The 13,062-nt window shown below is 41.8% G+C and overlaps 1 protein-coding gene and 1 long non-coding RNA gene across 3 annotated transcripts; both read left to right on the forward strand.

Moving 5' to 3' along the window:
- Window positions 1–1,959: 1,959 nt before the first annotated feature.
- LOC148868831 (uncharacterized) lies at window positions 1,960–4,986 on the forward strand. 2 transcript variants are annotated; one of them, XM_088970533.1, is made up of 5 exons: window positions 1,960–2,757; window positions 2,889–3,239; window positions 3,348–3,687; window positions 4,022–4,132; window positions 4,229–4,986. In XM_088970533.1, exons 1-5 carry the CDS (start codon window positions 2,422–2,424, stop codon window positions 4,339–4,341), a joined length of 1,251 nt encoding a protein of 416 aa, XP_088826659.1. In that variant the 5' UTR covers window positions 1,960–2,421; the 3' UTR covers window positions 4,342–4,986. The 2 variants fall into 2 exon arrangements, with proteins under 2 accessions (XP_088826659.1, XP_088826658.1); XM_088970532.1 differs by having other exon boundaries at window positions 2,025–2,757; window positions 4,223–4,986.
- A 1,207-nt stretch (window positions 4,987–6,193) lies between these two features.
- Window positions 6,194–7,664, forward strand: LOC148868832 (uncharacterized). The gene is made up of 2 exons (XR_016106910.1): window positions 6,194–6,880; window positions 7,138–7,664. It is a non-coding gene; the product is annotated as an uncharacterized LOC148868832 (long non-coding RNA).
- The last annotated feature ends 5,398 nt before the right edge of the window (window positions 7,665–13,062 follow it).

Genomic DNA, 13,062 nt, shown 5'->3' on the forward strand with positions numbered 1-13,062 from the left:
CTATTTTGTTGTTTTTTTTAACTATTTTAACATTGTTCTTTTTTACGTTTTTTTTTTTTTTCGAAATCTGTTTTTTCTTTGGACGATAAACTCACCGGAAAATTATCGGCCATTAATCGCTATACCTATTTACCTTTTTTTGTATATTTTAGTGCAACCCTTTTTTTATTTTTTATTTTTCAATGACGATGCAATGTTATATGTGTATTCGGGTGTATAATGGTATGTTTGAATAAATAGATCTTTTTGTTGGGTATTACACCAAAAATATGTAGTTGTTGAATTTTTTTTTTTACTTTTTTTTGCATATTCTGAATTTTGCTTTGATCTTTTGGAAAATTATTGAGAACAATTGGTGATATAATACTTTTAAATATTATTGCATAATGGATTGGGTAATATGTATTAGCCGAATAGACTTGTGTTCTCCGATGTTTTTTGTTTCTTGCATAATCCCTATTATTATTATTATTATTATTATTGTTATTGTATTAATGCCACGTGTATATGTTACATGTGAATTTATGTATGTCTTGAAATAGTGATGTGGCAAGTTCCTTTGAAATGAATAATATAATATGCAAAATCTAATGTTTATACGGATGTATAAAAATAGGAGATAAAAATGTAATTTCCATTAAAATAAGTACTTATTGGTGAATTGATTCGCCAATCTCACCCCAATATAAGTACTTAAAATAGGTACAAGTGGTTGGGGAAGACGTTGATCTACAACAATAACTATTTATTCAAATAAATACTTAAAAATCAATAAGTACTTATTTTTCAAACCACATAATCACCAGACAACATTAGTGCTGTTTCTTTGCCAAATCGTATTTTGCCCACTATTTTATACCCATACGGCCACACCAATGTTTTTTGAATCGTCATTCACCTAAACAGTTAGACCATTTGACCCTATGAACCATATGGGCAATGAGTTCTGTTTCACCCTTGGCTTCGTCCTTGACGAAAAAAAGAATTGATTTGATCAGCGACCCACTGAACCATATCTGCCGCGCATTGCAATCCTGCATTGAGAGATGTGCGGCTGCTGTTTACTGTGGGTGGGGCGCGGGTATAGAAAGTGAATGGGTTCCTGTTTCGCGCCTTCGCTCCTTTTAACTGTTCCTCCAAATTAAATTAGCTGGCCCGCCCGTGTGAATCGGTCTAGTTCTCTTATCGTTAAGTCTGACTGTTCAGTCTTTTACGGTCATAGCAGTGAGGCAGCGAGTTACCACAAATGCTAACACCAAAACGAGAGCATTTTTGCTGCCACGTCAGTAATTTGAGATTCACAAGTTTTTTATCTATACCACCAAAAAAAGGTGTTTTATATACGTGACGGGATTGTTCCTCACAAATGGGCGCTTTATAGGCTCATCTACCGTGCATTGAGAACATCTGCCGTGAATAATAATTTATAAAGACGGGAGATGTTTCCGATGAATGATAGAAGGTGCGTGTGAAGCGCCCTCTGTAAGAAGTAGATCCGGTCTCTCCATTCCCATGGTTCTCCATAACTTCCTCAATCGTGCGTGACGTGGGACCCATTATCAATTTATGATTATATGTAAAAGTAATTTTTTTTCATGTAAAAAATAAAACTGTAAATAAGTAATAGTAAGCGTAAAGTAAAATTGTGAAGTAAAGATGGTAATGGGTATTATAATTTAGGAAAAAATACCAATCAATTCAGATCAAAATTTACTAGGCGCAAAGTAAAGGAATGCATCCTGACCGTCGGCACGATGTGATTTATTGGGGGAGAGGGCTATTTATAAAGGGGCTGGAATTTAGAATTCTGCATTTTGTGTATCCGTATTTTTCCTATAATTTATGCGTGGGATTCGTATACAAGCCATGTGGCGGCACAGAAGGACAAATGTCCGTTTCAACCTTCCAGGGTTTGTGCACATATCTTTATTTGTTTTATATGTATGTATGTATGAAACTATGAACGTATTGAAGTATGTATTTCAGTCTGCGTATAAATATTTGCGGAGAGTTGGCCCAGACCCACTCTCTCTCCTCGTCTCCCCATCTATTTTCGAAATCCAAACTATCCATTCCCTGCACAACCCTACAACGAAATGATACCCATCCAAACTGTCCTTGGAAAACTTTGGAATCCTTAACACAGTTATTTGTCTTCTACAGTTTCCATCCTCTCTGGTGAGTGCGGTGGCTTGGTCCTGGCCTTCTCTCTCTCTTTTTCTCTCGGGTGCCTTTTCCTTTTACTTGTAAGTTTTCCCCCTCTTTAGAAGCGGGGCCCTGGGCCTGCAAAATCCAGCAAACCCAACTGGGTTATTATTAAATCTTCGCGACGCAGCAATCGCCATTACTCACGCCTTCAAAACCTATCCCGACTTTTTCGTGTTTTTCAGTCTCTATCTTCTCCCTCTCGGGCCTTCTGTAATGGCGGAGGATTTGGACGACGGCGAGTTCTGGCTTCCTTCTCAGTTTCTCACTGACGACGACATACTCATGGAGAAAACCAACTACAATAACGGTAGCAAGGGCTTTTCCTCTGAGACCGAAGCTGGGTCCTTCTTTCCTTTTGAGTTCCCCTACGCCTTTGCATGCTATGGATCTCCGTCGGCTCTCAGCTCCCCGGTTGAGTCAGTCGTGGGTTCCACCGAAACCGAGAGTGACGAGGAGGACTACTTGGCTGGGCTAACTACGCAGATGGCTCATTCCATGCTGCAAGATGAGGAGAAATCTGCTGCCCCTTTTGCCACCGACAACCATAAGGTATGCCATCTCTGATTCATTTACCTCCGAGGTCCGTCAATTTCCTCCTTCCATCTCCGTGTTTTTTTTTGCTTGCTACGATCTCTGTTGTGAGCTTCTTCTGATTTTGGGGTTATTTACTGATTTTCAAGACATGGGCTATGGCTGGCTCCCCGCAATCAACGTTGTGCGCAGTTGGAAGCTGGTCGGGTCGTAGTGGGGGCTCGAGCCGTGGAAGTCCCAACGGCCCTTCACAGGTTTCTTCGCCACCGTCCACGCCGTTGAATGGGAAAGAAGATGCGTGGGATCTGCTTTCCGCTGCTGCGGGGCAGGTAGTGAGGATGAGGATGAACGATGAGATGCCACAGAACCACCAAGCACGTGGGCTCCTGGGTCTTCCCCGGAAGCACTCTCCAGTCCCTGTTCCGGTGAAGAATCCCAATGTCAGTGCCGGCTTGTACTCAGACCCGGCTCTTAACCACCAGCACCTGCAGTCGAATCAAGTAAACATTCTCCGCCTTTCTTGTTAAATGGGCACCGAACGCCTGCCGTCTTAATTCACTTAACTGATATTAGTCTTGGGTGTGCCTTTTTTTTTCTCAAAAATACAGTTCCACCAGCTGAGGCAGCAACACTTGTTGAAGCAACAGTGCCCTACCGTTTGGGGAAGACCTGGGAAGATAGCTGGGACCACTCAGCAACCTCAGAATACGCATCAACAGCCGCAAAATAGAGCAAGAACTGCTCCTGGTTTTGGTAACGGTAGATGTGGGCGGCCTTTGGGCTTATCTTCATCTGCATGGCCGCCTCTGCGGCAGCAGCCACAACAAGCAGGTTCCGGTATGAGAGCGGTTTTCCTTGGGACCTCCGGTACAAGAAGGGAGTCCAGTGGAACCGGTGTTTTCTTGCCTCGCAGAATAGGTAGCCCTGCCGACTCCCGGAAAAAAGCAGGTAACCCATTTTGTTCATTCGATCATGTTGGTCATCTTGTCCTTTTTGTTGCAGTAATGTTTGGTTTGTTTGCTCTAGATTAGAAATGTTTTATAGGATCTTGGAATTGGTTCTTGTCTGGGGCTATGGTAAAATATTACGATACTGGGTCTGGGTGTTTCTCTTATGGCCTTTCGTGTGATTTGTTTCTGCCGTCTCTTTTTTCTGTTATTCCGAAATTTTGGAGGTGTATTTTGACGAGAGGGATATTCAATCTTTTCTTCTTTGGCTTGAGGCGTCGAATGTTATTTTCGTAATACAAGTTCTTGATTATTCCTTGTTTTGTGTGCATCAGCATGTTCTACGGTTCTACTTCCAGCCAGAGTTGTTCAGGCCTTGAAATTGAATTTCGACGACATTGGTGCTCATCGGCGTTTCAACGGAGTTTTCGCTGCTCCTGAACATGGTAATCACTTGTGGTCTGTGTGTAATGGGTTTTAATAATTTGTTGAGATATGGAAATGGAACTAACATCCCCTGTTTTTGTGGTGGGAAGTTGCAGATCCGGTGATTACTCGGAGTAATGCCCATCTCCCTCAACCGAAGCGGAGCTTCCGCTCCCAGGGAACAGCCATAAACCATGATATACGTCTCCCCCAAGAGTGGACGTATTGACGTGTCAGCATTTCGTCGCATCTACTAATCTACTGATAGTGTTTGTGTTTTCTGTTTGAAAGGGGTCAAACAACTAAAAGAAAAAGCAATTGAAGATTTGAAGCAACAGATTTTAAGAAGGGCGAGAGAAGTTGGTAGTTTAGGAGTTAGTTGGTTATAGTGAAATCTTTAAATTTGATTGGGAAGAGAAAACTAATGCAGAAATGTTTTTGAAATAAGTTGAGTCCTGTTTTGTAATACAAGTAAAGATATACAGCGTTTTCGTTGTTTGGCTAGTTCCAATTACCGGGGTGGAGGAAAATGGCCTTGGGGCTTTTTTTGTCCTATAAAATTTTCGAGTAATAAGTCAGTTGATGCCATCTAAACCGGTTTGGTGGGAAGTGGTTTATAGTCCGTCGTTCTGAAGTTGTGTTTTTGGTTGTAAAATCATAGTTGGGAAGAGAGCGGAAGACAATGGGCCTCTATTTTTTTTGTAGAAGGATGTCGATGCGTGAACTTCATCCCACGCCTTGGCTATGGCTACCATTTCCGGAAAATTTGATAATAATACGAATATGTGTCCATTTGTATTCTTGTCTGGTCTTTTAGTATAATAAGATAGATTTTACTGCCAGTTCCGCAATTGGCCAAGTGTGCCATTATAAATGCCTGTTCCTACTTGTGGCTGCTTCTATACTATATTCTTGCGATTAAAAAAAAATCAATCGTTTCATTTCTGGAATTTGAACCGAATATTGTAGTTGTTTACTTGTTCTATGTCTGGAATTGGTTGTTAGATTGGACGTGGACTGAGTATTTTGATAATTAACTTGCGAGGGTGATGAATTCATCGAACCTTTTCGAAAAACGGTGTCAGGTCTATCATGTTTCGTGGTGTATATTTCCGGGTCATCCAACCAGCTAGCAATTAGCAACTACTCTTTTATCTTCACCCAAAGCGGATAGATTGGACGTGGACTGAGTATTTTGATAATTAACTTGCGAGGGTGATGAATTCATCGAACCTTTTCGAAAAACGGTGTCAGGTCTATCATGTTTCGTGGTGTATATTTCCGGGTCATCCAACCAGCTAGCAAGTAGCAACTACTCTTTTATCTTCACCCAAAGCGGAATCTCCGTTAATCGACGTCCCAAACTGCCATTCGTGTTTGCATTTTTCTTTTTTCTTTGTTTTTATACGTTTTATCTTTTTTTCATTGCGTGTTAACAGTTAAGGGTTAATTTTGTAAAGGGTTTGAGAGAGGAGTGGGTAAATCGAGGCTCAGAGAGTTGTATGGGTTTGCGTAAGTATTAAGCATCTTGCGATGGGCCATGTTCATGGATGTCGACTGATTAAGAAGAATGAGTGGGGAGTGTGGCCATTATTTTTGCTATTTTCCGTAAACTTGTCTGATCTGGTCTCGTGTCTCAATGCATTGTTTGTTTGTGTAATGGATAATTACATGGGTGGTGGGTATGGCTCTCTGGAAGCCTGGGATTACGGTGTGGGTATTATGACAATAATCTTTCTGGTCGAGTCAAATAACGCTTTACGAGATGTAATTATGTTCAATGACTTTAATTGATAAAAGAACCAAATGGGGCGGGGGCCTCGGGATGTTTGTGTTTTGTTCCCAAAAGACTCCAATCGGAGTCCATCAGAAGCGTCGTCCACACACTCACCCATATTCTCTTGCCTTGGCTTTCTCGTGGAGTCAGTCAGATACTGTCTTCGTCGTTTCGTTGACTTTAAACTTGTTTGTTTAGTTCCGAAAGCGAAGCGGTGGAGTTGCGGGAACGGTGCCGTTGTTGCTGGGTCGGTATGTATTGTGGATGTTGATGTTTCTTCTTTTGTATATGGGGGGTAATCAGCGTTTTCTTCCCACTTCTTTAAAACGGGCAAAACAGGTTGGGGAGGGGGGGATGATGTTCCTTTGTCCGTTGTATGCTTATATATGGCTTCCTTGTTTCCGGAACAATCACATTTCTAAATTCTGGAAGTAATCGTCCCTCCGGCTTCGGAATGTGGTTGTATTCATTCATGTTTGGCTTGGCTTCTCTTAAATGGGGGTTCGCTTAAATTGCACCACTACAGCTTTTTGCTTAGCTGTATCCTGTATGGCTCAGGCATTGAAGCTCCCGATACGACTAATAGATTAAATAAAAGAAAGTCCCTTGCAGCAGGGGCCAGGGGAGACCGTCTCTCTCTCGGTCTCTTCAGGCTGCAGTTCTGCTGTGCTGCTTATTGGGTGGCATTTGGCAAAGTCCCGGCCACCAAAACTATGACTGTGAGCGCAGCTTATTCCTTTGGGTTTCTTGCAGATAAGGGCAATTTTTTGCCCTGAATATCGATAAAAGATTATATTTTTATAAAATGACAAAAACAAGCTAATTTTTTTTTGAAAAATATCAACGAAGGGAAATGACATTGTTCATCGTCCTCCTCTGCCCTTCCTCTGGTGATAGAGGCCGGAATTCCCTCTGCAGCTCTGGTAATGAGATTCTCGTTGAGTATATTAAGACGGCCACGGAAGCTGGAGATCACTTCCTAATCACGCAGGTTTGATTTTTCCAACTTTCTTTCATTTTCTTTGCCATTAACGAGCATTCCATCTGGTCTGTTCAGGATCCCAGCGGTTTAAGACTTGAAATCCTGTTAAATGTTTCTTCAATACATACATACGAGGGTTTCTTTATTCGTTTTCCTCCTTTTTTTTTCTAAAATACATTTGGATATGATTGATCAAAGGCAATGAAAGAATTTTATATCTCTCTGTCTATTACGACTTTGAAGAGTTTTGCCCCACTCTTTTTCAGGATTGAGTGGGTGAGTTGTGGTGTATCCTATCGGGGCGACTAGTGAACGAGTAAAACGAGTTGTCCGAGTCCGTTTAATCTCGGTGCTGACTGCTGAGCATCGTTATCCAGATGTCATACACCATTATATCGACACGTTTAAGACGTTTCGAAATGCTTTGAACACTTGTTTTTTTGGTTAATCCGGTTTGCATGAACCATGAGGATTCCGGATCTGAAACCCAATTACGAGTAAACACGTTAGTTGTTGTAATCTGAAAACAGTACGAATCGATGACGTGTTCACTTCCGATTGAATTTTTTTAGCCCGTTCTCTACTTGTTTGCAGTCACTGAAAGCTTAAGACGAATCACTAAAGTTGCAGAGTGAATTCCGGCCTCATCATGGAAGGGAAGAGGAAGACGATGTACACTGTTATTACCCTTCGTTGATATTTTTCAAAAAAAATTAGCTTGTTTTTGTTATTTTATAAAAATATTATCTTTTATTGATATTCAGAGCAAAAAGTTGCTCTTATCTGCAAGAAACCCTATTCCTTTTTACATGCATGCATATAATTGAGAGTGACAGCTGCCAATGGATTCTGTGAATTTACAGATATAACAGTCTCTGACTACCTGTGAATGTGGAGGAAAAGTAAGAACAGAAAAAAAAAGAAAAGAAAAAAGATAATATGGAGTATGGAGATGGAGTGAATGAAAGGCGGGAGTGGCACCTCCTCCAATTTTAGGCTCAGTTCAGGAGGAGTAGGAATACAAATATGTACGGTGCAAATATATACAAGTTTTGCACTCTACATGTTTGTATTTGTACTCCTTCCAAACCGAGTCTTACGGACAATTAGAAGTAGAGAGTTCATTTACATGCTTGCAGCGACCTCAGCTATACCGGCTATACCGGTCTAAAGTCTGAGTGGCATAACTAGTGGAGTACTGGAGTGGAGTGAAGCAACAAAAGGTGGTGTAGAAAATAATAAGAAATTTTGATGGAACCCGAGGCCGGGAATCAAGATACGATGCACGAGCATTCCCCACCCTGATTTGTCCGTAACAGTAAAGTGGAACAGATTCCACAAATGTGTCCACCCTCCAGCGGTTGCATTCTCCATTTTCTCCTCCTCCTCTACCTCTACACTCCACACTCCGGTGACATGCCGGCCGGTAAATGTTGAAACCGTACAAATATAGTAGGGACGGCTGATTTTGGAAAATACCTAACCGCCTAACACTCGACTCATTAAACAGTAAACGGCTTTCCCGCTCATTGTCCTGTGTTTTGGTTCTCCAAACTCGAAATCTTCGTCTTTCGTCAATCGTCTGGACAATGGGTAATTTCGTCAATTTACCAGGAATGCAATTGCTGCCTGGTGGTAAGGTACGTCCGTCATCTGTAGCCAGCTGGATACCACCGCTAATCTTGGAAAAGAGAGGCTCCAGGCTACCCTAACCCAACCCAGAAGTTAAAAGTAGAAGCTGCCCTGTACGATCCAGGGCTGATCCGGGTTGGAGAGGGACCACTTACTTTTATTGAATAAAATTCTTTGGTCAAAATAATGGTTTGAAACAATTAAAGACGATTCGAAAAGATTTTCGCGCTCCCTCTCTCTCTCTTCCCCTTGCTTGTTTAAAAGTTATTTTAACAGACGACGAGGGTATCAGTACGAGTATGAGATGTTCAAATTGAGCTTTGAGCCATGAGCGCGGCAGCAGGTTTCATTCAAAAGTAGCAGCTTAGCATCAAGAGAGAATAGAAGAGCCCCCATACTCAATCGTGCATTCCTATCGCCTGAAGCTTACTTACGTCACTTCATCCAATTCATTCAAAAGTAAGGGGCACAGCAATAATTATCAATTAGAGGGCTGTGGACCTGTGGGTTCACGGTTTTAGTTGGGGGATAGAGTTGGTAGGGTTCCAAGGGGATGGGCGGTATGCATGGCCCCCGCGGCAGTACCCATTGTAATGTATTCACGCAATTTGATCCGCAAAAAGTGGTCACTGTCCCATTCACGCAATCTTCACCTTCCGTGTTATTACTCTCTCTCTCTCTCTTATTTTTTATCACCACACGACGCCACCTGTCGAATAACTGGATGTTCCATTAACTACCACGTGGACTGTGGACCGAGTTATCCACGTCCCCCTGTTCTCTCTTCTCTCTTCCCGACTATATCTGTCTTTTCCGCCCACGGCTCACGGCAAGGGCACCTGAACTCGTATCAGATTCAATTATGATACCGAAAAATCTGATACCCTGAAAAAATGTATAATCAACGAACCGGTGTGATAAAAGTGATGATGATTCGAGATTTGGTGTTCCCTGGTGGTAGACAGTTCGGACGTTGAATTGAGTAGATTATCTAGCTAAGCTGTAAAAGAAAAATATCAGAGCTTGTGGGTTGTTTTATTCGTGTTGGGCATTTTGATGTTTACGTGAGTGATGAATTGTGAAAAATCCAAAAGCTTAAGAGCTTTTTGATTTTTCATGTGGTTTGGAGGCGAGTTGAGCCGGCTATGTTTTCGAGAAGTCATAGCCATGACAGTTTGTTAGGCATAGCCAACCGGTTTGAGAGGTCGGCCCACCTTTGTTTTCGAGAAGGCAGTGATCATTGGAGAGCCTGTCTCAATGGAGCCGAAAGGGGATGCCTTTATAGCCACGACGTTCACCGTGGTTTCAAATGTAGTCCCTCACCTTTGTTGAGAGCCATAGCCAATCGGTCTCCATAGCTAGGATGCCTTTATATAGGTAGACTCTCAGAGCTCAATGAAGTGTGTCCGAGGTCTCTAGCCCATCTACAAGAGTAGGTATTTTTTCCTTAGGTTGGTTGGTCCATGGACATCGTTTGACAACAAGAGATGAGAAAAGTTTCTGAGGTTCAGTTTAACGAAGAGTTGTGTCTTGAGGCCCAATGCCTCGTTTGGGGGCGGTTAATGATAAATTAATTCTTAGTTGATCCTATGCTTGTTTGGGTTGGCCTGAGTCATATAGGTAGGTTAGCTTGGTCATCGCTTTTTATCTTTATTTCAAAAGATATTCTTTAGCTTGGCTAATTCATGCTTTTCTCTATGTTTCCTCATAAATGGTGAGTGCTAATTCCCTCTTGGTGGTGGCCAAGAGGCCCTTAAGAAAAGAAGAGGAAGGCGGTGGATTCCTCAATTCGGTCGTCAATGGAGGGCTCATCAGCCGATGCCGAGAGGCCTGTTATGTGTATGCCTGAGGTGGTCGACCTCGAGGGGGGCAACGATCCTATGTCCGTAGAGCCCGCTCAGGTCTTTACAGGTCTAGCTGCCTCGTCACCCCAGGTCGACCTAGATGAGTGCACCATCGGCCCCTCACGCTTGGTGATACCTTGATTCATCCCTAATATTGATGTTTCGATTGCTAACTGACTAACTAATCCTCTGGTTGCTCTACGAGTGGGGAGGGGGATCCTCCTTCCTAGGGACCTCCAATACAACAATGGGCTCGATCCTGCTGACATCGCCACAAGGATGACTTGGCGCATCCTACAAGTGTGTGATCTTCATTTATGATGTTTGCTTACCTTTCCTTCCAAGCCTCACTACTATTATTTTTTCTTTATTGGCGAACTCGATGGGCCAGGTCTTGCTGAATATGGCCGCTGTGTCGAACCGTGAAAAGTAGGAGATGTAGGAGAATACAAAGGCCTTGCAAGCCCAATTAGAGGGAGCTCGCCTGAGTGCCGAGGTGGCCCATTGCAGCGCAGATGTGGACCATAAACGTGTTAGACAGTGTATGCCCTTAGCTCCAATCAAAATGATGTACATATGCAGTTATTGTAAATGAACAAAAGTACATAATTGATTCATGTTATATTTGGTATGTTTCTGCGTAATTATCCTTAAACTGGACACTTATGAGACTCGTGTTAGTTTAGAATGTTCTTAGCCGTTGGATGGATTTGGGAAAGATTATCCTGCCGTGGCTGACACTAATGTGCTGCCAAGTTGGTTGGGAAGGCTTGTCTCAACTGCTAGGGTGAGACCCGAAGCACATGTAGTGTGTGTTAGTTCGAAATACTGAACTCAGAAAATTTTCCAGTTATGCCCTAGACCTTGTAGACTTGTGGGCAAAACTGGAAATTTACACCTAACCCCTAAACTTGATTATGGTACTGCACTGGTGTGGATTTGGCTATCTTTGATATACCAATCAGTGAGATCCTTAGAGGGGGTAAAACATGGGTATGTAGGGGCAGTCTGAGAATTCACTCGAATGGGTGATTATCAGGGACTGCACTCTCTCTGATGGAAATCAAAACTGCCGGTAGTCGATTTCAAACTTGTTTGGGATTTGTTTTGCAAAATATATGTTTTAACAAAAAAGGTTTGCAAAATGTTTTAACTCCTAGGATCCATCCGAGTAGAGAGTGTAACACTACACCTTGCAGCCGAGGGAGAGGTCCTATCTTGTCAGGCAAGGTTTGATCATTATGGGTTGAGAGATTAAGTATAAGACTATTTAGTGTAAATGTTGGGCCCATTAAGAGACCATAGTGATGGACTCAAGGGTTCACTGTATCAATAGTGAATTCGGCTAGGCTTTGTTTTAGAAGCTAGGCTGAATCCATATGGACTTTTATGAGGTCAATGTTAGGGATCCCACGCCATACATAGAGAGCCAAGTTAGCCAGCGATTAACAAGGGACGTGAGCCTCCTTCTTAATGGGCCTAAATCCCAAAGATTAATTGGATTAGTGAGGGTGTCATATGACAACTTAATTAGTCATGTGACATGGCCGAATTTGGCTACAAGTATGGGTTTGGATCAGCAGATAAGGATAAGAAGATAAATCTTATCCACTTAAAGAGTCCAGATCCAAATAAAGATTTGGATCAAGAAGCTCCTAATTGAATTAGGAGAATAACTGTTTAATCTATATAAATAGAGGAGGGTGAACTGCTCCAAGTTTACTCAAAGCTCTCAGTTCTTTGTCTCTCTTTATGCTCTTGCCACCCTAACCCTAACTTGACATCCATTCTTGAACTGATTAGAGATAAGTTTTGATTCAGATTTTTTGCAAGAAAATATTAGATCAAACTCGCACTCACCTCCCTTGCTCGACCCAACCTGTTGGATGCAGTTCTTGCTGAAGGACTGCATTGCTGAACCTTCTTCATATCAAGCTACGCCATGTTTAGTGGAAGCGGGTTTTGGTACCCTCTTTGGGTGTGAACACCTACTTTGGGAACTACTTGTGTGGATTCCATATTAGGTATTCCTCTCATTTCCTTTGGTTTCATATCTATTCCAGTTTGGTGCAAGAACGATCTTTGAAAAATGCAGTTTTTCTAAAACTGGAAATACATTCCCGGACGGGAGAAAAGAAATTTTTGAAATTTCGCCCAACCATCCAACATGGTTCGGCCATCCACATGGTGGATCTCCCTTCCCTTCAGTGGTATCAGAGCCAAATGTTCAATTTGCACAATTTGCACAATTTGCAGTTTACTGAGAAATTGGTTCTTAGTCTTTGGGCGATTTGATCCGGAATTAATTTTATTTTATTCTGCAATAATTTTAGAATTGTTATATTTTTATTTCTTGAGTTTTTGGGCCGTTGGTGTGATGAGATCGAATTTTTTATTTGCACCAAGGTTTGCGCACCCTGCGATTTATTCATTTGATTTTGGTTTGTAATTATTATTTTTTATTTTTAGAAAAAATGCATATGTATTAATTTTGATGTAATTAATAGAAAATTGGGGTTTTCTATTTTTACATTGGAAGACATGCTGGAGTGTGCGGGGGGAGAAGTAGAAATTTTTGCAAAAAAAATTCTGCAATTTGTGATTAACAATTTCTTGCAGGTTTGTAGTTTGTCCAGATTAGATTCAGACTATCAGACTTTCAGAAGATTATAATTTTAGATCGAAATCTTGAGAATTGTAGCATGTTTTGGACAC

This window comes from Nelumbo lutea, chromosome 2 (genome assembly GCF_056320005.1).
Source record: "Nelumbo lutea isolate HS-2025 chromosome 2, American lotus-T2T, whole genome shotgun sequence".
Taxonomy (NCBI): Eukaryota; Viridiplantae; Streptophyta; class Magnoliopsida; order Proteales; family Nelumbonaceae; genus Nelumbo; species Nelumbo lutea.

Bases quoted from the DNA above. Each gene is read 5' to 3' on its own strand.
- LOC148868831 (XM_088970532.1), top strand. From the start codon at position 2,422: ATGGCGGAGGATTTGGACGACGGCGAGTTCTGGCTTCCTTCTCAGTTT. The intron at 2,758-2,888 runs GTATGCCATCTC...CTGATTTTCAAG, and splicing joins TTGCCACCGACAACCATAAG to ACATGGGCTATGGCTGGCTC. The intron at 3,240-3,347 runs GTAAACATTCTC...TCAAAAATACAG, and splicing joins AGCACCTGCAGTCGAATCAA to TTCCACCAGCTGAGGCAGCA.